General features: G+C 35.8%; 1 protein-coding gene across 3 annotated transcripts in view; it reads right to left on the reverse strand.

Annotated features, from left to right (window-relative positions):
* Positions 1 to 942: 942 nt before the first annotated feature.
* PRKAG3 (protein kinase AMP-activated non-catalytic subunit gamma 3) overlaps positions 943 to 23,552 on the reverse strand; it is a 103,899-nt gene continuing 81,289 nt past the window's right edge. The window contains exons 10-13 of one of the 3 annotated variants that reach the window (XR_008400103.1): positions 16,526 to 16,563; positions 16,172 to 16,318; positions 9,623 to 9,798; positions 943 to 5,309 (exon numbers count right to left, since the gene is read on the reverse strand). Coding sequence is in view for 2 of the 3 variants with exons in the window: in XM_053698156.1 (XP_053554131.1) it covers positions 5,287 to 5,309; positions 9,705 to 9,798; positions 16,172 to 16,318; positions 16,526 to 16,563 (302 nt within the window). In the remaining variant the exon portion in view is untranslated. The remainder of the gene's footprint in view (positions 5,310 to 9,622; positions 9,799 to 16,171; positions 16,319 to 16,525; positions 16,564 to 23,552) is intronic. The other 2 variants (XM_053698156.1, XM_053698157.1) reach the window with 2 other exon arrangements.

Below are 23,552 nucleotides of genomic sequence, written 5' to 3' on the forward strand. Positions count from 1 at the left end.
TGTTCTCTTGCTATCTTTATTTGAAAAAGAAGGCATCTAAGCTAAGGAGCCAGAATTTTTGGTCGAGGACCATGGACAGCACTTGTTTATTGGTGGGTGAATTTAACCACCAATCAGCAAGAACAACCTAGGTTGTTCACCAAAAATGGGCCGGCATCTAAACTTACATACTTGCTTTTCAAATAAAGATACCAAGAGAATGAAGACAATTTGATAATAGGAGTAAATTAGAAAGTTGCTCTGCTCATGCTCTATCTGAATCAATTTGGGTTCAGTGATTCAGGTAGAAAATGCAATTTCAAATCACTTTCCAAGTTACTTCTGTTATCAAATTTGCTTTGTTCTCTTGGCTCAGGAGCAGAAGCATGCTACTCTCAGCTAGCTGCTGATTGGTGCCAGCGTATATATGCCTCTTATTATTGGCTCACAAAATGTGTTAAGCTAGCTCCCAGTAGTGCATTGCTGCTCCTTCAACCAGAAACCAAGAAAATGAAATAACGTTGATAATAGAAATAAATTAGAAAGTTGCTTATAATTGTATACTCTATCTGAATCGTGAAATAAATATAAAATGTGGGTTCTATGTCCCTTTAATTATTGTTTTACATATAACACAAGTTTACAATTTTTAGGTAAAAAAAAGAGGAGGGGTAGGAAGGAAGTTTCATCACCTTCAATACAATTGAATTAAAAATGTTTACTGAGAATTCTATAACTTTGCAGAAGAAATTATTACCCATCATTCATACGCTTAGAAGTCATCATCAGCTTAATTGTGTTTTGAAGACATTTTAGGACAAACTTCCACTTGAGAAAGCAGAACTCAAATACAGCAATGCAAATGAATTGTAAATACAACAATTTTATGTTTTTCCAATAATGTAATGGACATTTAGTAACTGTATTTAAATGCAAGAGGGAAAAAAACATTCAGTCATTAGAAAAAGTGCACAAGTAGTTTTTATTTGTTAAATATTTCTTGAGCTGTCCAAGAGTACAGAACACACAGCATTCCATCTAGCAGATCAGTGAAACCGCTCAACAGTTACACAACTCACAAGCTAAAGACCTGCTAGTGACATGAGCATGTAACATCCCAGTGTAACATTAAAGGGACAGTACATTCAAAATTACATTTAAAGGGACAGTATATCTGACAATTATTATTGTTTAAAAAGATAGATAATCCCTTTATAACCCATTCCCCAGTTTTGCATAACCAACACTATCATATTAATATACTTTTTTCCTCTAGGATTGGCTTTTATCATTTAAGCCTCTGTAGGCTGCCCACTTATCTTAGTACTTTTTACAAACTTGCATTTCAGCCATTTAGTGATGACTCATGCATAACTCCACGGGAGCGAGCACAATGCTATCTATATGACATACATAAACTAGCTGTGAAAAGCTAATAAGAAATCAAAGAATACCAACAGAACAAAGCAAATTTGATGATAAAAGTAAATTGTAAAGTTGTTTAAAATTGCATGCCCTATCTGAATCATGAAAGTTCAATTTTTACTTTACTGTCCCTTTAAATGGATCCAATAGAAATACAATTTTAAACAACTTTCCAATTTACTTCTATCATAAAATTTGCTTATTTCTCTTGCTATCCTTTGATAAACAATAATCCTAGGTAAGCTCAGGAGCGTGCATGTGTTTGAACCATCTGGCAGCAGTGTTTGCAACAATGTTTATAACAATGTTATACATAGTTACAAACACTGCTGTCAAAGAATGCTACAGACACTGTGGCAGCAGAGTTTGCAACTATGTAGAACATTGCTATACATTTTTTGGAAACGCTGCTGCCAGATTTCTAAGGACACATGCACGCTCCTGAGTTCACTTAGGATTACTCTTTAACAAAGGATACCAAGAGAACTAAGCAACATTGCTAATATAAGTAAAGTGGAAAGTTGCTTAAAGGGACAGTCTAGACCCAATACTTATTCTTTAGTAGTTATTGTTACATACCACACAAGCATCTTGTAACAGGTTCCACATCTATAAGCTTGTAAGAAGTACATGAAACATTTAAATAATGATCGTTTGTTAAAAGCCAAAAATGGCCACCAAGCTCCGCCCACATCTTTTTTTTTTTGTCCAGTTAGCTGTTTTCTTGTATAACAGTTTAGAAGTGCACATTAGCATGAGGTTAGGCTGGGACACCCACTGAAAGAGGCTGAGAAAGCAGGAAAAGCAGACCCTCCACTGCATATGAAAAGAACCATTACAATAACAGGAGCAAGAAGAAATCTGTAGACATCTACATCTGATACTTTGGGGCTTGGTTAGGAGCCTAAAAATCAGCACAATGTTATTAAAAAATAAGCAAAACTATACATTGTTACAGAAACACTGGATGGATCATCTACAAAATATTTATGCAAAGAAAAATCTAGTGTACAATGTCCCTTTTTCAAATTTCACATGAACAAATCAGCGTATGTGAGTAGGAAAACATATTTAAGAGTCAATAGTGATTGGAGAAACTTTACATACCAAAATATAGGTGGGCGGAGCTTGGTGGCCATTTTTTGGCTGCTAACAAACATGGCCACCATGTGATTCAGATAGAGCATGCAACTTTCTAATTTACTCCTATTATCAAATTTTCTTCATTCTCTTGGTATCTTTATGTGAAAAGCAAGAATGTAAGTTTAGATGCCTGCCCATTTTTGGTGAACAACCTGGGTTGTTCTTGCTGATTGGTGGATAAATTCCCCCACCAATAAACGAGTGCTGTCCAGGGTCTGAACTAAAGATTGGCTGGTTCCTTAGCTTAGATTACTTCTTTTTCAAATAAAGATAGCAAGAGAACGAAGAAAAATTGATAATAGGAGTAAATTAGAAAGTTGCTTAAAATTGCATGCTCTATCAGAATCACAAATAGATTAATAGATGCTTATAGATGTGGGACCAGTTTCAGGATGCTTGTCTGGTATGTAAAAATAAGCAAACAAAATTATGTATTGGGTCTAGACTGTCCCTTTAAAAGAAGGATATTTAAAAACGTATTTAAAATATTTGTATTTTGGACAGACGATCGTCTACAGACTAAAACTATGTCTTGCTTTCTATCCCTTCCCACCAATAGAGCTTTTGGCGGTGCCTTTATCAGCTATAAAGCTATCTGTCCTCGGGGTAATGCTGTGCACAAATATACTGTTTTGATTCTATATGAACTTAAATATCTTTCACTTTACCTTTTTCATCAAAAAGTGTTTTAATGTTTTATGGATTTTTTTTAAATTTAAGTTTAAAGGGACAGTGTACTCAGGCAAGCAGCAGATTTATTGTATTTAAAACTAGTTCATGAACATTCTTAAAAAAAGCCTGGGCTTTCTCTCCCACCCCCCACTGGGAGGTCAATTTCTTTGATTTGCCATTTTCTTACATAGCTTTTCTGTAGCCATTACCACAGAATTAAAAAATTTAGTATTGAATGAGGTTTCAACAGGAAAAACTGGTAAAATAACAAAATAAAGGTAATAGAGTTATTTGTAAACAACTTAATACACTCCAGCAGCTAAAACTGATTATTCAGAACATATTAAAAGGGAGACAAATTTACAGTACACTGTCCCTTTAACGGTCTCTCTTATTTAGCAAGCAGGTTGTTACAAAATACAGCCAGTAGAGGGAGCTGCATCCTCTTAAATAAATTGCACAACTAGATGACTGTAAATAGAGTATGGCTGCTGCAGACAGTGACAGATGCAGACCTTCTGCTTAAACAGAGAATGGATTACAGTTCTGACACTGACTGCAGTGACTCCCTTCCATGTACAGTAAAAACAAAAATCTATATTTATATCTATTTACATAATAGATGATAGACAGACAGATACAAAGACACATATATACAGATAAACACTGAAAGCAAATGTACTCAGTGTAAAAATATGAAATTATCTCTCTACTGTATTTTTTATACAGCTACATGCAGCACCCTACTAACACGTTTTACTGGGTAAATCTCTATGCCCCTAATTCCTAATGCTGCTAATCAGTCAGTGCTTGAAGAACAGTCTAACACATGGGTGCTAAAACCCTCTATACTATAACACATACCTTATAAACAGGATGAAATATTCCTATAAGCACTAACTTGTATAGAATGTTCCCTTTTCGCAAGGGAGGGCTAGTGTGGCGTATGTAAAGAGGGGGGGGGGGGAAGGCTTAGGAAACACAAAAATAAGATGTTAAAGGGATAGTAAACATCACAAATGTTATTGTTTAAAAAGATAGATAATCCCTTTGTTCACCATTCCCCAGTTTTGCATAATCAACACTGTCATAGAAATAAACTTTTTACCTCTGTAATTACCTTGTATCTAAGCTTCTGCTAACTGTCTCCTTATCTCAGATCTTTTAACATACTTGTATTTCAGGCAATGTGTGCTGACTCTTAAATAACTCCACGTGCATGAGCACAATGTTATCTATATGAAACACATAAACTAACGCCATCTAGCTGTGAAGAGCTGTCAAATGCATTCAGATAAGAGGCAGCCTTCAAGGGCTTAGAAATTAGCATATGAGCCTACCTAGGTTTAGCTTTCAACTTAGAATACCAAGAGAACAAAGCAAATTTGATGATAAAAGTAAATTAGAAAGTTTTTTTAAAAATGCAAGCGCTATCTGAATCATGAAAGTTTAATCTGGACTTTACTATCCCTTTAAGGGGAGGATTTGGTAGAAGATCATGGAACATGTGGGAAAGGGGTATTAAGGAAACTTGTCATATAGAAGACAGATGCATTCATCCAGTAAGACAAGAAATTGTGGTAATAAGAGGAACCGAAGGATTATGAGCAGATAAGAGGGAGCAGAGATGGCTATTTGTATCACATTTGGAGAAATGCAAGTTAGCAGTTCTCAGGAGACAGCAGTAGTAGCCTGATACATTAGGATTGGGCCTGGCTTGCTTTCAAAATCTCTGGCACAGCTTGCAGGAAAGAAGAGGCTCTTGCTACTGAAATGAGAAAAGTATTCAAATATGTAGCGCAGATCCTAGGGTGAATATAAGTCACTGAATGGCTGCGGTTTTTACCACAGTCACTGAATTCACATTCTCTGAAATCTCCATCCATGGAGAGCAGCATTCAAGGTATATGTGGCTATTCCTTGTATCACTGATTTGTTTCCTCGCCTTTGCTGGAGGGTTCAAGCACTGAAAATGTCTTACATCCCCTTCTTGACAACAGCGACTACCCTGAGCCTCCGAAAATCCTGGAAGACTTGGTTGTCTGTTCACTCCGGCCGCCAGTGCCATCACAAGGTATTACGGTCTATACCTGCACGAATAAAGTGAAAACATATGAGGACACAAACAATGTTTAATACTCCTAGTAAACAATATAAATATACTGTATGTCACTACAGAACCAATGCTAGAAGGATGCTTTGTCAGTCATTGTTAACAAAAATAATTTTCAGTATAAAAAGGTTTTATATGACTGTTCTCTTAACCATTTTGGATTCTACTGCATATTTCTATAAACTCTCTCTGTTTGGTTTCTAAAACATGTGTGGGTGGCTCCTCCATTTTGTGAGTTGCTTTTAAAGGGAATGTTTGCTCAAGCAAGCAGTAGATAAGAGTTAATTGTATTTACAGCTGAAGAAGGAACACCCTTTAAAAATGGTTGGGTTTTCCAGAAGATCTGATCTCTGTTCTTCCTTCTATATCTTGATAAACCTGTATCCTACACCTTCCTTGTCCTAGAGTATCAAGCTGTCACTATTGTTCCACTTGTTGATGTCTAGGAATATTAGACACCTACAATGTCTATGAAGCTCTTAGCTTCATTTCAGAACAAAAAGCCAACACTTCTCTTCACCAGAACTATAAATGTAACTGAAAGCACTGCATACAATTAAATAGATTCTACATTTCAACCTTTACACCCCCTCCATCCCAAACAAAACTTAAATCCCTATCTCAAGATAATAGGTACCCACTATGTTCATGAATATTACATATAATAAAAAACACACATCTAATCTTTATGTTAACCTTGTGAACCATATTGTGTCGCTGTTTATTTTTCCTCTCTTCTGTTTCATTTACTGTTAATCATTTTTGTTACTGTTCCTCCACCCAGGAAGAGGAAGTTCCAGACCATAACATGGGGGGGAGGGGGGTGCAAGCAGCTGACTACAAACATCCGGGGGTTACTAGTTGAAGACCTTATCTTCTAACTCCTATTTCTAGCTTTTCTGCATCATGAACCATTAGTTTATTTTGTTATTGTATAAAATTCAAAGATCATTAATTAAGGAAAACAACAGAGGTCTGAGTGTTGTAGACTTTAAAGCGACATTAAACACTTTGAGATGGTAATATAAAATGATAAATTGTATATATAAAACAACTCTGCAATATAATTTCATTATTTATTTTGTCCTCTTTGCCTGTAATTCCATTCTGAAATTGTGAGATTTTCCGTTCCTGTTAGAAAAGGAAGTGCAGCACACTGTTCTATTCCACACAGCCATTGGCTGCACACTCTAGTGACCTATTTATAATTGTCCCTAATTGGCCACAGCAGAGAAGGTAACACAAGTTACAACATGGCAGCTCCCAGTGTTTTATAGACACTAAAACTTTACACTTATTTTGTCACTTTTTAAACAACTAATGAAACTTTAAAAAATACATCTACATGTTAGTCATGGACTAATCTTTTCTTTGAATGCATCATTCGATCTAGCGTGTATTTAGTGTTTAATGTCCCTTTAAGGGAGATTTTGTGATAGGGTGAGCAGCACACAATGATCAATTGTCTCTTTTATTTATAATTCATTTTTTGTAATTATGAAGTAGAACTTAATGCAAAATCCAGAGAGGTGCCCTACTAGAAGGAGATTACTTACCCCAATTTGCATAGGCTAAAAATGATCACTGTCCCAAGTTGCCAGGGTGTCAACACGTTATCATAAGCTTTGAAGTGATGGGAATTCAAACTGTTCCGTTTTTCTGGGACAGTCATGTTTTTTGGCTTCCTGTCCCTGCCTTTTAAGTTTGTCCCTAGTTCAATTTAGGGTGTATTTAGTTTAATAATATTGTGTGCAGTTCAGTACGTCCACCACAGAGGTCGTTGTGGCTTTTGATTTTACTCTATTGCCAGAATGTTTTTTCTGTGTTTTTCTTTATCTGTGGTCTTCTGTTACATTGAAGTTTAGCACTGTTTAGACAGGTGTCAGAAAAAGGGTAGCCATGATATGTGATATACAATACCAGGGAGGGTAAGAGGCAATAGTTGAGGAAGCAAGGCATCTCAATAGTGTTGCACAATTTGGATCGTGTCTAATTGCCCCAGTTGGGGCTTAAAACATCAGGGTCTTCATGTGCTGAGACTCAAATTTAGAAAACAAAATCCAGATTTACTGGGTCATTTCTGGGTCAACTGACCTACTGCCCACAATCATTGCAGCAAAGATCAAAAATTTATCTTTACCTCAGTGTCACCTACTTGTGAAACTTTCATTAGTGTTTTATCAAAAGTAAAACAAAAAACAAATCCACACCTAGGGATGGGTGAATGTTTCTAAAAATGTGAAATTTCAAATTATTTTGATACATTTGTTCGTTCGAATTTTGAATGTTTATATAAAATTCGAACATTCTATTTTGGAATTTTCGTTTTCAAATTTTTCAATAAAATTCGAAAATATTTGTTTGAATAATAGAATGTTTAGCTATGTATTCATTCAATTTCGAAATGTAATATTCGAATTTGAATGTGACATTCAAATTTGAATGTAACATTCGAATTCAAAATAGTATTTCTAGTCTACAACTGTATTTAATAAAGATAATATTCAAATTTGAATGCTACATTCAAATTCAAAATAGTATTTCTAGTCTAATACTGTGTTTTTTAAATGTAATATTTGAATTTGAATGTCACATTCGAATTTGAATGTAACATTCAAATTCAAAATAGTATTTCTAGTCTACAACTGTGTTTAATAAAAGTAATATTCGAATTTGAATGTCACATTCAAATTCAAAAAAGTATTTCTAGTCTAATAATGTTTTTTTTTAAATGTAATATTCAAATTTGAATGTGACATTCGAATTTGAATGTCACATTCAAATTTGAAATATTATTTCTAGTCTAATACTGTGTTTTATAAATGTAATATTCGAATTCGAATGTGACATTCCAAAACTGTAAATAACATTTGATAATAGAATTTATAAGAATATTTGTTCATATCAACATTCTATTATGTAAATCGAATTTCTACAATAACATTCGTTCTAACATTCGAATTAGAATATAAACACATTCGCCCATCCTTATCCACACCATATTGTTCAATTGCAGCAGCCCCAATACAGAGCTAGATTACAAGAAGAGCGATAACAAACATGAGCGGTAACTGCGCTATAGGTAAAAAATTGTGCTCGTTTTAGTGTTGGTATTACAAGTTGAAAGTAAAAAGTTAATGCGCAAGCTAAAGACTCAGGCATGCTAACTTCATGACTTTGGATATTGAGACTGCACTAATTCCCTCTTCCCATAGACTTCTATAGGACGCGCTAAAGAATGCTTTTTCCTTTTTATTGTTTAGCACTAACCAGAAACTGAGCTAGATCAACTGCGCTAAAGCCGATGGTGCCTTAGGAATACTTCACATTCCTATGTTCTTCACTTTTAAATAGATATGTCTATATATATCTGAATATTTTTTTGTAAAATATGTATGAATATATATATATAAATAAATATATATATATATATATATATATATACACACACGCACATACATACATAGACACACACACATACATAATACATATAAATATATTTTTAAAAATAAAAACATTTTTTCCATGTGAAGAACATAGGTATTTCAAGTATTTCTATAAAAAAATATAAATTTAATGGATGCACCAACACATTATTCATACATTTTGATAATCTCTTCATCGATTACAATCTTCAACGGACCTGCCAGAGTTCTGTTTTGAAGTTGTGAATGCTCTGTACATCAGCTGTGAGGAATATGGTCATCTAAATCAACTAACTTTATGCTTCCAAAATAATTACTATTATTATAAAAACATTTTAGAAGTCTTTTAAGCTATTATTATCTGTTATTGACATAGGTGACCTTACAATGAGCTGTTGTTATTACATGTGTATTGCCACAAATGCTACGCTGCAACAAACGCAGCATGAGGCAGGTTCAGTAGCAGAAGAAACCTAAATACAATTAAAGTGACCGAATGAGCCTTTCCCCTCCTGTAATTGTTATTTCTCTTTAATTTTCTTGTTGTCAAAAATTTATCTTAACCGTTACTCTAAATATTAAAAATAAGCTTAGCGTTCAATTTGGATTTTACAAGTTCTCTTAAAAAATGTGATATGTTTGGTTTACTTAAATAAGCATAAAAGCATTGGGATTGTGCTACACAGAGAAATACAATGGGAAAATTGAAACAACAGAGTAAGCAGGAGACAGTGGACAGAAAAGCTGCATTGGGAATAGGTCAGCGGTGACCTACTAAGGTATCAGGTGCACAGATGGACAAACCAGTGCAGACAATTTGATGCACACCGATGTTTGCTCCTGTCTAGTGATATAGGGAGCGTACCTGTGCCTCAGAGAGGAAGAGGAGGTGCAGGGTGAAGGTAGAAAAGAGCCTTCGCACGGTTAGGAATTAAGGGCATCAATACCTGCGGGAGTTAACACCAGGGCCTGGAGAATGTCAGACAAGGACACAATTCCACAGGGGCGATGCTCTTCATCCACCAGCACTAGACGATGAACCTGTATTGTAAAGAAGGGATGTGGAGGAGACGGGCATGGAAAGGATATATGAGAACATCAGAGGCACAGACAGGGTGGCAACGATGCTCAGAGAGAGTAATGAGTAGAGAGCACCATACAGGACATGTAACAGACCATGAGATGGCAAAGGAGAAAGTGACAATGTGACAGAGAGAAAAAAACATGAAATAATGTGAAAAAATTGGATAGGGGTTTAAGATGTTATTTAAATATATTGTAAAAAGGCAAAACAAACTGAAAAATCAGTAATTAGTTTAGCATAAAATCTACCCATCAACATAAAGTTATTTAAAGCAGTAGGAAGATTTATTTATATACTCAATATGTGATTTCAATTAGACTAACAAGTATGTTTATCTCAGTAGATTGATATGTAATTAATTCCTAAGTAAACAGGGTCAGTAAGCGGTGTCTCCTCTATTTTAATCCCAGTCTGAGCAGAAGTTGTTTCTGACTATATGATGTATTCCAATAACATTTTTATTATAGTATAATTTACACACTGTTTATATATACACACACACATGCAGATGAATATAGGAATACAGAGTTGTTTCAAAAATCCCAGCCAAACTTGACAAAATATATAGCTATTTAAAAAATTGCACTTGTAAATCAGTTTGTTCTGTCTTGAAGCAGTACCATAATACTATAGTGCCTTGTGCCTATTAGAATAGGTAGAAACATCTCAACATCTTCAGCTCCCCCCATTACATATGTCCCTCTTATTCCTGCTGGCTTCAGTTCACATATGGCCAAGCCAGGAGCTATTTAAAGATTGAAAGAAGAAAGAGCAGTTTGGCCTCTAGACAAAGAACAGATCAAAAGAAACACAAACTCACAAAGTTGCCTGCAAACACATTAAACTGATAACAATTTGTGAAAGATACAAGGAAGTGGCTGCCTAACAAAGTTGTGTAACTGCAGCTGCTTCATGATGAACTCAGGAAGAATATCTAGTGATGAAGAATGCACCTTCACCTAAAAAGGAGCTTTCAACCTCAAGTCATATACCAGCAGCATCACAGTGTGATCATACCTGGGCACTGAGGTTATTCTAAACAGTGCCCAGCATCTGTTGATACCAAAGACAAATTTGAACATAGAAAATGCCTTAGGAATATCTGCTCTTCACTTACTGAGCAAGTGACCTCATGTGACAAGATGGATGAATTATCAAGCAACAAACACACAGAATATTAAAAGTGTGCCGGGAAACACAAGTGATCCAGTTTTATGTAAAACTTTGCATAATGAATCATCTTTAAGGTGGCCACCATTAGGTCTATGACTATGATGTATTCACATGACCTGACACAATACATCACATTAACATTCCTTGTCTGCAAATCCCCTTATTCTGGAAGAATAATGTAAAACAATTGTGTGTCCATAACCATACCCTGTATTATCTTGTCACTAGAGAGCTTTTGGCTGAATATACCTGTCATTGTAGGTAAACATGACAAACAAAGAGGTTGTAGATGCAACTGTTAACTGAATACGATCTAAGTAAGGAGTCGCAGAGATCCCTTGAGCTAGTCATTAAATAAACATGTATTATCCTACACATATAACTTATGGTAAATAATAATAACAGTCTCTACTAAAACTGCATGGGTATCAATTTCACCAAATACAGTAACAAACATTTGCAAACTATGTGCTTCAGTAAGATTTTAAACCAGATGTGTGGCCCTTCAGATCCCATTATGCTTGCTACATGAAGCCTCAGATCAAATCCATTGGCTCTAGCAGTCTATTTACTAAAGCTGTATCTCTGAGTGATACCTCAGATCAGACACATGGCCCCTGTATCTCCAGTTAAACCAATCATATGTCCTGGTGAGAACAGTCACTGTGATGTAGCAAACGTAAGTATATATATATATATATATATATATATATCTACACATACACTCAATTTGACAATATTTGTGTGTGTTAGCGTGTTTGTAAAACAAAATCCAACACAACTACCAAACAGGGCTACAACTAACTCTGCTAGAACCAATTTTGTCAAAACAAAAAATTTGCCCACTTTCAGCCCTAGCAGCACTAGCACCAGCAACAGCTGGTCTATATATAGAACCAACAAACTATTTTATCAAAGCAGATACAGACCATCAAACCATGGTATCTATTTAATGAGGACGCATTCTTGGCAGTAATAATAGTGTGTATTCTGGTAATGGCTGCATCATCCTTAAAAAGCTCTTCATAACTTTGCAAATCAGAGAGGGTAGAGTGATAGTGCTGTTTAAACTAGATACAAGCTTGGAAATGCTACTCTATAACTCCTCATTAAAAGGAACAGTCTAAGTGGCGTTGAAGCTAATGATACGCGAAAAAAAGTCACACACAATGCTTTTTATTTACTACAAAACTATTTTCTAATATTTTATTGGTTCAAAAGATGTTTAACAAAAAGAAATATTATAAAGAAAAGGAAAAAGGAAAGAAGTAAAGGAACATACTGGAAAGATATGGAAATTAATATGTGGACACTGATAAAGACAAAAGTACTTTGTATGTCATTTAATGGATATTTCATGTCTGTATGGAAAAACTTTTTCGCTATTTCAATCCTTTTTCCCAATAAAAAGATTGGAAACTCCAGACTTGTTATTGTGTAAAAAGATAGATAATCCATTCATTACCCATTCCCCAGTTTTGCACAACCTACACAGTTATATTAATATGTTTTTTACCTCTGTGATTACCTTGTATCTAAGTGTCTGCAGACTGCCGCCTTATTTCAGTTCTTTTGACAGACATGCATTTTAGTCAATCAGTGCTGACTCATAAAGAACTCCACGGGCATGAGCGCAATGTTATCTATACAGCACACATTAACTAGCGCTGTCGAACTGTGAAAAACTGTCAATATTCAGAGATAAGAGGCAACCTTCAAGGGCTTAGAAATTAGCATATGAGACTACCTAGGTTAAGCTTCCAACAAAGAATGCCAAGAGAACAAAGCAAATTTGGTAATTAAAGTACATTGGAATGTTGTTTAAAATTGCGTGCTCTATCTGAATCATGAAAGTTTTATTTTGACTAGACTGTCCATTTAAGATAAAGGGCTAACAGGAATTATCAGAGGAGCCCATATACTAAGGAGAAGAAAAAGAGTCATATGAAGAGGAATGGATGTCACAGAAGACCCTCTAACAATAACTGAAAGATTTAAGCCTGTCAACAACTGAGTGATAGTTCATTGACAAAGTGATGAATTGAGGAAACGCCCCTGGAAAACTATGATCAGAATCCTTGAAAACTACCAAGTTTATTTTTAATCTCCACAAGAACAAAAGAAGCCACCAAATGAACTGATTAATCTCTGATAACAGCAGCAGTCAACAATCTCAATTTATAAAACATACATAGGTAGGGGGGCAGAACCAGCTGTTGACGAGCATGGCCGCACCTTAGGTGAGCTCCTAAAGGATCGCCCTAGATCCTTCTGACAAAACCTGCTAAAAAGAACAGCCTTAACAGCCAAATAAGGCATAATCCCCTTACAAATATAAACCCTCCATGTAAGAGGAAAAAGGGAGCTCAAAACACCTGTGATCGCACCTCCACGTCACGGCTGAATACCGGCAACTAATCCAGGCCCCGGCTTCTCTCTGGCCTATTAGGGACTTAGCCAAAAACCGGAGCACCTTTGCCATCCTTGGCACGGAGAGTGAGCTGCCATCACAGCAGGAGCACAGGGGCTCCAAACACATGTGACCGCTCACCTGCTGCGCGGGCGGGCACCACCCGTAAATTTAGGCCCCAGCTCCACTCTGCCATTATTGGTACAAATCGTATGCCTGAGAAGCACCCAAATATTGGAGGTAAGCTCAAGCTCCAACACAAAGAGACAGATGTGATTAAGCCTCACATAGCTAAGGTCACAAATCGAGGCTCCTGTGCACCCAAGGCCTACTCAGCAACACCATCAAAGATCTCGACAGCACAGGGACACACCATGCTGAGCAAGAAACACATTTAAGCACCCATTGAGGTATTTTTTCTATATTCAAACCTTACAAGGCTAAAAATAAATCACCATACACATGGTCACGACCTTATACATTTATTATCTAGCTTAAATGCTTTAACATGAGCTAATCTGACACTTCTCCAGCTCTACCTCTACACCTGACCTGGGTACAAATCTAACTTTTTTACCACATCAAATTATGAAAACCAGGTTGGACTAATCTCTACATTTAAGGCTGCCTTAACTTCTTCTATACAATACACACCACAAGGTGCATTTTTAAAGAGAAGCCTTATACCAGCACTGTACCAGGGCACCCTCCCCATAACTGTTGCCTAACAACAACTGACCCCACAGTGGGCACAATTTCTATAGTTACTCTACCCCTGCATGGCAACCCACTGCAACAGAGACATGTCACCTAAGAGACAATCCAAACTAGATAAAGCCCCTAAAAGCCGCCATAACGCCACCACCTCAATAAATATTTTTTTCAAGCCTCTTGAGAATCCATCACCTCAAGCAGAAAATCTGGAATCAACAGATACCATTCCACAGCTTTCCAAGACAGTGTAAAACCCCAACCCCAACACCATGCAAGTCTCACAATTATTTCTAGAATCGCTACCCTCAAAACAAGACTTTACAAAACTGATCACACAGGTCAAATCCTGAATTAAAGAGGAAGTCTCTGAACTTTGCAATGAAATGCATGAAATTGGAGACCAGGTAGAATATCTGAATCACACCAGTTAGAAACAGCGAATCTCCTCCAGAATGTACAAGCAAAAAATACTGTAATCTCCCAGCTCTAAGATAAACTGGAAGATATAGAAAACAGGAGTAGACGACAGACGACAAAACATAAGAATCATAGGAATTCCAGAAGCTGCCACCACAGAAACCCTTCACTCCTACCTGCAAGATCTCTTTAAACTTCTCAAAGGTCCAAATTACACATCACCAATAGCTATAGACAGATACCACAGAGCCTTGAGACCAAGGCCCAAAGATGGCCTTCCACCCTGCGATCTGATCATAAAATTTCAGGATTTCCAGCAAAAAGAAGACATCATGAAAAAAGCGAGGAACTCCTCTCCACTATGCTTCCAATGATCACCTTTATCCATCTACGCTGACCTCTCACTAAGAACTTTACAATGCCAAAGGGAATTTGCTCCCCTCACCACCTTGCTACGGAAAAACAGCATTCCATACAGATAGGGATTCATGTCATCTCCAGCTCACATGGGAAGGCCAAAGGAAAACATGTACAGACCCTGGGGATATGGAGAACTTCTGCAAGGAACTGAATCTCAAACCCCAAGACTGCAACCAACCATCCACTTAAAAGGATACACCATCTCTCCCCAAGCCTAGACCCCAAAGAACAGCATGGCAGACAGCTGCCTCTAAAAGCAAAAAAAAATTCCTCTGGCCCTCACACTGAAAATGGGTAAGATCAAACCACCTTGTTTAAAACATACTTAGGTAGTCTGTTATCCTTGCCTTTCACCAGAACTTTTAGGACCTGTATGCTCCTGGGACATCATACACTCAAACAATTACTATCAATGCTAAATATGTACTTATCATAACTGCAGGAGTAAAGTGATGCACTGAGGAAAGGAGAAGTTGAAACAAGGCTTGGAGCAAGGACTGTGAATGCTTTTGCATGTAAGACTCACTTATTTAACCTCTGAAATGCTGCAACAAAGGTGATAAAGTCTTTCTTGTGAAAGTTAAATTATAGCATGAAAATTGTGCAATTAGTAACAACAAATGTAAATATTTGTTGATACTCAAATAATTCTAGACATTCACAGATAAGACAATTTGGGGTCAATTTCAATCTTGATGGTTGTGTTTATTGGCTGTTTTTTTTTCCTTATTACAACAATCACAATATAAAATTGATAACACCATTTCCATATTTGAAAAATATCAGATTGGATACTGGAAAAATCACCAATACAATAAATGGACAGCATTGACTTCAGTGATAGCAATCCATCCAACCATAACCTCAACTGAATATTAACATTAATATGCATCAAATTAAACAGCCAAAAGACTAACACACACTGGATAAACAATAATAATATTAGCCAAAGATCAGACCCAAAAAACAAGAAAAGTGGTCTGGGAAGTTTGGCATAGGGAGTCTGGCCATTGAAAAACAATTGTGGCAAACAAGGTATTAATGCATTAAGAACGTTTTCACACTTAACCCAGTACGATAATTTCTTTCAATATTACATTTTTGAACGTACAGGTATCCATTTTATACAATATACATGAACAGGCTAAATCAAACAGTCTGCCATCCTATTTACTGTCCGTACAATTATACAGTACCTGTTCTCTAACTATTCGGTCAATCACAGTTTCTAGGGTTTCATGGGGATAACACATAAGAACACCCTCCAGACATAGGCTGCGCAGCCGCAGAGCATCGCCCACGGTTATATCTAGATTGTTATATATCTTCTGTGCTGCCAGGTGCTGTGGAGTAAAGTGAACAGGTTAGAAGCCAGAGATTGCAGTAATTCAAAGCAGCAGACAAAATATGAGAATTACAAATGGGTAGATGAATATAAAGTGCTCTGTTTATACCATAAGGTGAGTCCCTGCTATTTGCTGATACAGCAGTGCTAGAAGTGACATTATTGATTCAGCAGGCATTAGATTCACAAACCATAGTATACTTACTATGACGTCAAAGCGGGAATATAGCCCTACCACCCGACCTGTAATGGTAAAGACAGGTATATCAGATCACATTGCCACCAATTAATTAGACACGGAAAATTACAAATTGATTTTTTTCCTCTACAGGCAACATTTCTATTAAGGGTCTCCATTCAAACTAATTAATATTCCTGTGCACAGTGCCTAGCATGTTTTTTCTTTCTATATTAGGACATATACGAATTCATTTAAAAAACCCTTTAATAACCCACTTATCACACAAATGTATTTGTAGCACAATAACACCCCATATACCTTGTATGAGGACAATTTGACAACATTATTCTAGTCCATCAGAAAACAGTTCTCCTGTTGTTGTTCGAAGGATTTTTGGACTCTCCAAATTATATAATAAAAAAAATAAAAAACTACAAAAAAAGCTCTCTCTTGCTGTAATGTTCTATTACTGTTTTGCTTTAAAGCATTCTATACCAGCTCTCTACTGGCATTAGAAAGTTTGTAAAATTAGAAGCAAATAGGTGAGGTATTGTGAAGCTCATTTGCTTAGCCTTACCCAGAGTCCTCTGCTCAAATGGAAACACTAATAGCTGAGGGTTTTTGTAGATGTGCTATGCAATCATCTATTGTTTGTTTTTAAACTTTAAAAAATATTGCACATTATTGTAAACCTAAGAAACCTGTACTCAAATGAAATATGATCAGCAAAATGTCCATTCATGATTACAATTAAGTATCTAGAGAAGTTTAATCCTGTAAATTATAAAATAACTCAACAGGATATGAAATTATTAATCACGTGATATTATTAAGAGACAAAACTTGCATTCGAACATCATTATCATTTCTTTTCCATTGGATGCAAATCAATTGGGGCGCGATCCGATATACATCGTAGTTTGAACCCCCGCCGCCCGTAGTTTCAGCTCGCAACTCGAGCTATCCAATATACCCCGCCGGCAATTGCTAAAGTGCTGTAAGTTGGATAAACTAGCGATGTCCAGAAATCTGCGTAAGTACAAATTTCTGGATTCGCCAGTGACTTACGGCACTTTAGAAACTGCCGGCGCCTACAAAACCTGACTAAGTTATTAAATCTCCCGTACTGTCTAACACGCCTCCCAAACATAGCCCGACACGTGTACCCCTCTATCCGCAATCACCCCTCTCACTCCTAATAATAAATGTATTAACCCCTAAACCGTTGCCCCGGACCCCGCCGCACCTAATAAAGTTATTAACCCCTAAACCGCCGCTCCCGGACCCCGCCGCCATCTACATTAACTACACCCTAATGTGAGCCCCTTACACCGCCGCCACCTACATTAATTACCCCCTAATGTGAGCCCCTTACACCGCCGCCACCTACATTAACTACCCCCTAATGTGAGCCCCTTACACCGCCGCCACCTACATTAACTACCCCCTAATGTGAGCCCCTTACACCGCCACCACCTACATTACCTACCCCCTAATGTGAGCTCCTACACCGTCGCCACTTATATTAAAATTATTAACCCCTAATCTAATCCCCCTATACCGCCGCCACCTATATTAAATTATTAACCCCTAATCTAATCCCCCTATACCGCCGCCACCTATATTAAATTATTAACCCCTAATCTAATCCCCCTATACCGCCGCCACCTATATTAAATGAATTAACCCCTAAAATACTAAAATATCCCTACCACTAAACCTAAATCTAATCCTACAAATAGCCCTGAAAAGGGCTTTTTGCGTGGCATTACCCCAAAGTAAACAGCTCTATTGCCAGCCCTTAAAAGGGCTTTTTGCGGGGCATTGTCACAAAGTAATCAGCTCTTTTGCCTCTAATCTAAATCCCCCTACACCGCCGCCACCTATAATAAATGTATTACCCCCTAATCTAATCCCCCTACACCGCCGCCACCTATATTAACTATATTAACCCTAATTATATTAGGGTTAATATAGTTAATATAGTTATTATATTATATATATTAACTATATTAACCCTAATTATATTAGGGTTAATATAGTTAATATAGTTATTATATTATATATATATTAAGTATAATAACCCTATATAACTCTAACACCCCTAACTAAATTCTTATTAAAATAAATCTAATTAATATTAATATTATTAATTAAAATATTCCTATTTAAATCTAAATACTTACCTATAAAATAAACCCTAAGATAGCTACAATATAATTAATAATTACATTGTAGCTATTTTAGGGTTTATATTTATTTTACAGGTAACTTGGTATTTATTTTAACTAGGTACAATAGCTATTAAATAGTTAATAACTATTTAATAGCTACCTTGTTAAAATAATTACCAATTTACCTGTAAAATGAATCCTAACCTAAGTTACAAATAATAAATATTATTTGTAACTTAGGTTAGGATTTATTTTACAGGTAAATTGGTAATTATTTTAACAAGGTAGCTATTAAATAGCGAGCTCAATCTGATTGGCTGATTGGATCAGCCAATCGGATTGAACCTGAATCCGATTGGCTGATTGAACCAGCCAATCAGATTTTCTTACCTTAATTCCGATTGGCTGATAGAGTCCTATCAGCCAATCAGAATTCGAGGGACGCTATCTTGGATGACGTCATTTAAAGGAAACTTCATTCGTCTTTCAGTCGTCGGGCCAGCTGGATGTTCCGCGTCGGAGGTCGGAAGAAAGAAGATTGAAGATGCCGATTGGAGGAAAACTTCCCCCCGATGGAGGACCTTTTCTTTGCCGCTTGGATGAAGACATCGCCGGGATGGAAGACTTCTTCTTTGCCGCTAGGATGAAGACATCGCCCGGATGGAAGACTTCTTCTTTGCCGCTTGGATGAAGACATCGCCCGGATTGGATGAAGAGTTCGGCCCGGCTGGGTGAAGACGACTCAAGGTAGGGAGATCTTCTGGGGCTTAGTGTTAGGTTTTTTTAAGGGGGGTTTGGGTGGGTTTAGAGTAGGGGTATGTGGGTGGTGGGTTGTAATGTTGGGGGGTGGTATTGTGTTTTTTTTACAGGCAAAAGAGCTGATTACTTTGGGGCATGCCCCGCAAAAAGCACTTTTAAGGGCTGGTAAAAGAGCTGTTAACTTTTGTCATTTCAATTAGGGTAGGGACATTTTTTTATTTTGGGGGGCTTTATTATTTTATTAGGGGGCTTAGAATAGGTGTAATTAGCTTAAAAATCTTGAAATCTTTTTTTATTTTTTGTAATTTAGTTTAGTGTATTTAATTGTATTTTAGTTTAGATATTTGTAGTTTATTTAATTTATTGATAGTGTAGGTGTATTTGTAACTAAGGTTAGGATTTATTTTACAGGTAAGTTGGTAATTATTTTAACAAGGTAGCTATTAAATAGTTATTAACTATTGTACCTAGTTAAAATAAATATAAACCCTAAAATAGCTACAATGTAATTATTAATTACATTGTAGCTATCTTAGGGTTTATTTTATAGGTAAGTATTTAGATTTAAATAGGAATATTTTAATTAATAATATTAATATTAATTAGATTTATTTTAATAAGAATTTAGTTAGGGATGTTAGATAGGGTTATTATACTTAATTTTTACCACAATTGATATACAGTGGCACCACTGCGGCAGCCTTTTCTATAATTGTAGTGAGTCTGAAATCAAATTAATGTTTCTATGCTTATAGTGACAGAAAAGTTGGTGCTGTGCAGTTGAATAATATATTATACCAAAAGAGAGGGAAAGACCTCTCTGCAAGACTGCACCTACAGCACTCTGTGCCTGGACCAATGATGGAGAAATTGGGAATTTAAAATATAACTTTTATTAGATATATTAAAATAAAACACTCAATTAAAAACAACCTGTAAGTAGAAGGCCTATTCCTTAATCTACTGTCAGCCTTTGATGTGTTATAGGTACTTAGAAGGAAATTGCTTAGGCAGGGAGTTATAAATGTGGCCACTTGTTCAATAATAATTTAAATACTCCAGTGTTGATATTTATGTGTCAAATGCACTTATATCTGAGTATCTAGATATATTATTAGATTGTGCTAGGTATTGGAATTGAATTCAATGCTAGTAACGTTCAATGAACTCCAAAATATACATCAGAAGTAATGTGAGAAATTTCACTTTATTAATATCTGTCACTCCTGTTTTATCTTTTATTGGAGTATAGAGAGTTAAGATATTCAGAATAATCAGGTCTCACGTGACAGTTTGTGATCCTGAGTTATTTGATTATATTAATGAGAATTCAGTTGTGTATTGAGTATTTTCTTTATTCAACTTTTTCACAGTTAATAGGTTTACTTATTACATTAAATTATTTACAACCTCTGTGTGGTTCAATTGACTCATTTGTGTCAGAATATTCACAAGATCTGTTTTTGTTTACTAGCTGGTCATACGTCTAAATATCAGTAATTCTGTGTTTGGCGTAAGGATTATTTTCCCATTGTCACGGTACCACTTTCACATATGGGATTCTTATAGGATTGTGTTATTGTGTAATAGGAAGTATATATGAGACTTCTATTAAGTTCAATCCTAATAGTGATAATGTATCTTTTTCAGTAACAGTGTGTAATATAATTCTTACACCTAATGACTCAGTCAATATAAGTGTACTGAATCTTAGTGGATATTGAAACAAAAGGATGCATCAGCTGTTACATTTAAATGTTTATACTTAAGAGGTGGGGGAATTCACTTTACTTGTGAGTGCGTAGCTACAGTATTATGCAGCTATGTATATAGCTATTGCGGTAGAAAGTTATGTTTGCCACCTTTGCTGTAATATTTAGTGTATCCTCCCTTAAATTAATTTCGTTCCTTATGTGATTCAGTGTCACACTAAGAGTGCAATATGGTGCTTGGTGTACACTACTTTAGGATCAGATACAAACTTGTAGAAATATTGTCTGTAAAGTTAAAGTTATCAAATGCAGCAGCAAACATTAAATAGTTCCCCCGGTAAGATAGGATTCTATATCTATAAGTACTGCTATGTTTACAATTCCCCCAAAGCGGTATCTATAGGTTGCCTCCTGATGAATAGCTTAGTGCTAGTAACTCTCTGTCAATTCCAGTAATATGTGGTCACAATTACAACTAAGTTACACGATTCAAGTAGTGACTGTTAGTCATATATATAGAACTCGATGCGTTTATATCAATTTTTCCCGCCTAAACAGGCCAACTACTACAGGTAATTTTTTAAAAAATATATAGAGCTCCCATCTGCTCTATAACCCCCTGACCGGTTTCGCCCGTATCGGGCTTTTTCATACATATATAATATAATAACTATATTAACTATATTAACCCTAATATAATTAGGTTAATATAGTTAATATATATAATATAATAACTATATAAACTATATTAACCCTAATATAATTAGGGTTAATATAGTTAATGTACATAATATAATAACTATATTAACTATATTAATCCTTTCGTTTTTTTCTCTTTTTCTTTTCTTTCACGCAGGGTAATTTGAAACAAAACTTAACAAATACTATAACAGAAAACTCGTAAGGAGGAGAGAAAAGGGAAGGGAAAATAAACATGAATACCTATTTGTATCAGCTTGATTATCTAAATGTATAATTTAACTTTACCTAGCATTTTTCTCCCTTTCTCACTACTTTCTTTTCTTATTTCAATTTTACATTAACATTGGGTTGTTGTTGGTGTGTTTTTATTGTTATATTTGCTGATCCCCCCAAATCGAACTAGCTAAAACCAAACAAAATAAAACAAAACGCTCAACAAAGGAAAAAAGAAAAAAAAAAAAAAAAAGGGGAGGGGGGAAAAGGATTCCTCCACTTCTCTCGCCCCCATCCTCATTCCAAATATCCCAGTATTTTATGATTAGTCACATTCTGTAGTAAGACCTTTATGCCCATTCAGGTGGTAAACTACCTAGCTGCACCAAAATATCAAAAAAAGTTGTTTTCTTTATACCCGAGATTAATTGCTCTTGGATTAAGGGGGAATATGATTTTATTATACCCAACCATTTTTGCAGATATTTCTTCAAATTCCCTTCTATAAATAAATCACTAGAATATTGTTCTGTAATAATTGTATTGGCCACCATTGATTTATATTTTGGGAAAGATATAAATTTATTAGTTTTCCAGTTTAATAAAATTATATTACGGGCAATTAATATGATTGTGTTGATTGTCTTGTAATGTTTGTTATCGGAGGGTTTACACAGGAGGAAAGCCTCTAATGGGCCTATCTTATATGGGACTTCTAAACTGAGAGCTAACCAGAAATTTATCTTATTCCAAAATTGGTAGATTATTGGGCAGTTCCAAAAGCAGTGCATAATATCTGCATTCAAATTCCCACACTTCAAGCAAACATTATTATCAAGAGGATACCATTTTTTAAGATGTGCAGGGGTGACGTATATCAGGTTAAGAAGTTTGCAATGCGATTCTCTCCAAGATATTATGCTGGTAGTTTTCCCTATTCTTTTAAAACTATCTTCGATTTCTAACGAGGTAAGCTGGGGGAAATATATTTTCCATTTCTCAGCTAGAACTTCAAGTCGGGCCTGGCCAGCTTTCTGGATTAATAAATTGTATAAGGGAGAAATAGACCTGATACCTTGTCTGTAAATTTTAATTATTATATCAATATCTCCAAGCTTCCAATCAGTTTTATTGTCCTGCCACAATTCTTCATACAAGTGTCTTAGTTGCAAGTATGCATAGAAGCTATGTTTGTGGATCCCGAATTCACTCTGGAGATCTAGAAACGATTTAGCTATATCTGGCCTATTATCCCTTATTTGGATCACATCCTGTAATCCTTTATTAAACCATACTTTAAAAGTCCTAGTAGAAATTCCCGCTGGAAATTTAGGGTTGCCTTGAATAGGCAGATATTTAGAGGATTTCCAATTAATCCTTAGCTCATGACACAATTTATGCCAGGCCAAGATAGGGTTCAGCAGAGTCCCCATCTTTGCCAGCCATTTAGGTAGCTCCTTCTTATCCAAATGAATCAGAGCTCTCAGACTA

Source organism: Bombina bombina, chromosome 1, assembly GCF_027579735.1.
Source record: "Bombina bombina isolate aBomBom1 chromosome 1, aBomBom1.pri, whole genome shotgun sequence".
Lineage (NCBI taxonomy): Eukaryota > Metazoa > Chordata > Amphibia > Anura > Bombinatoridae > Bombina > Bombina bombina.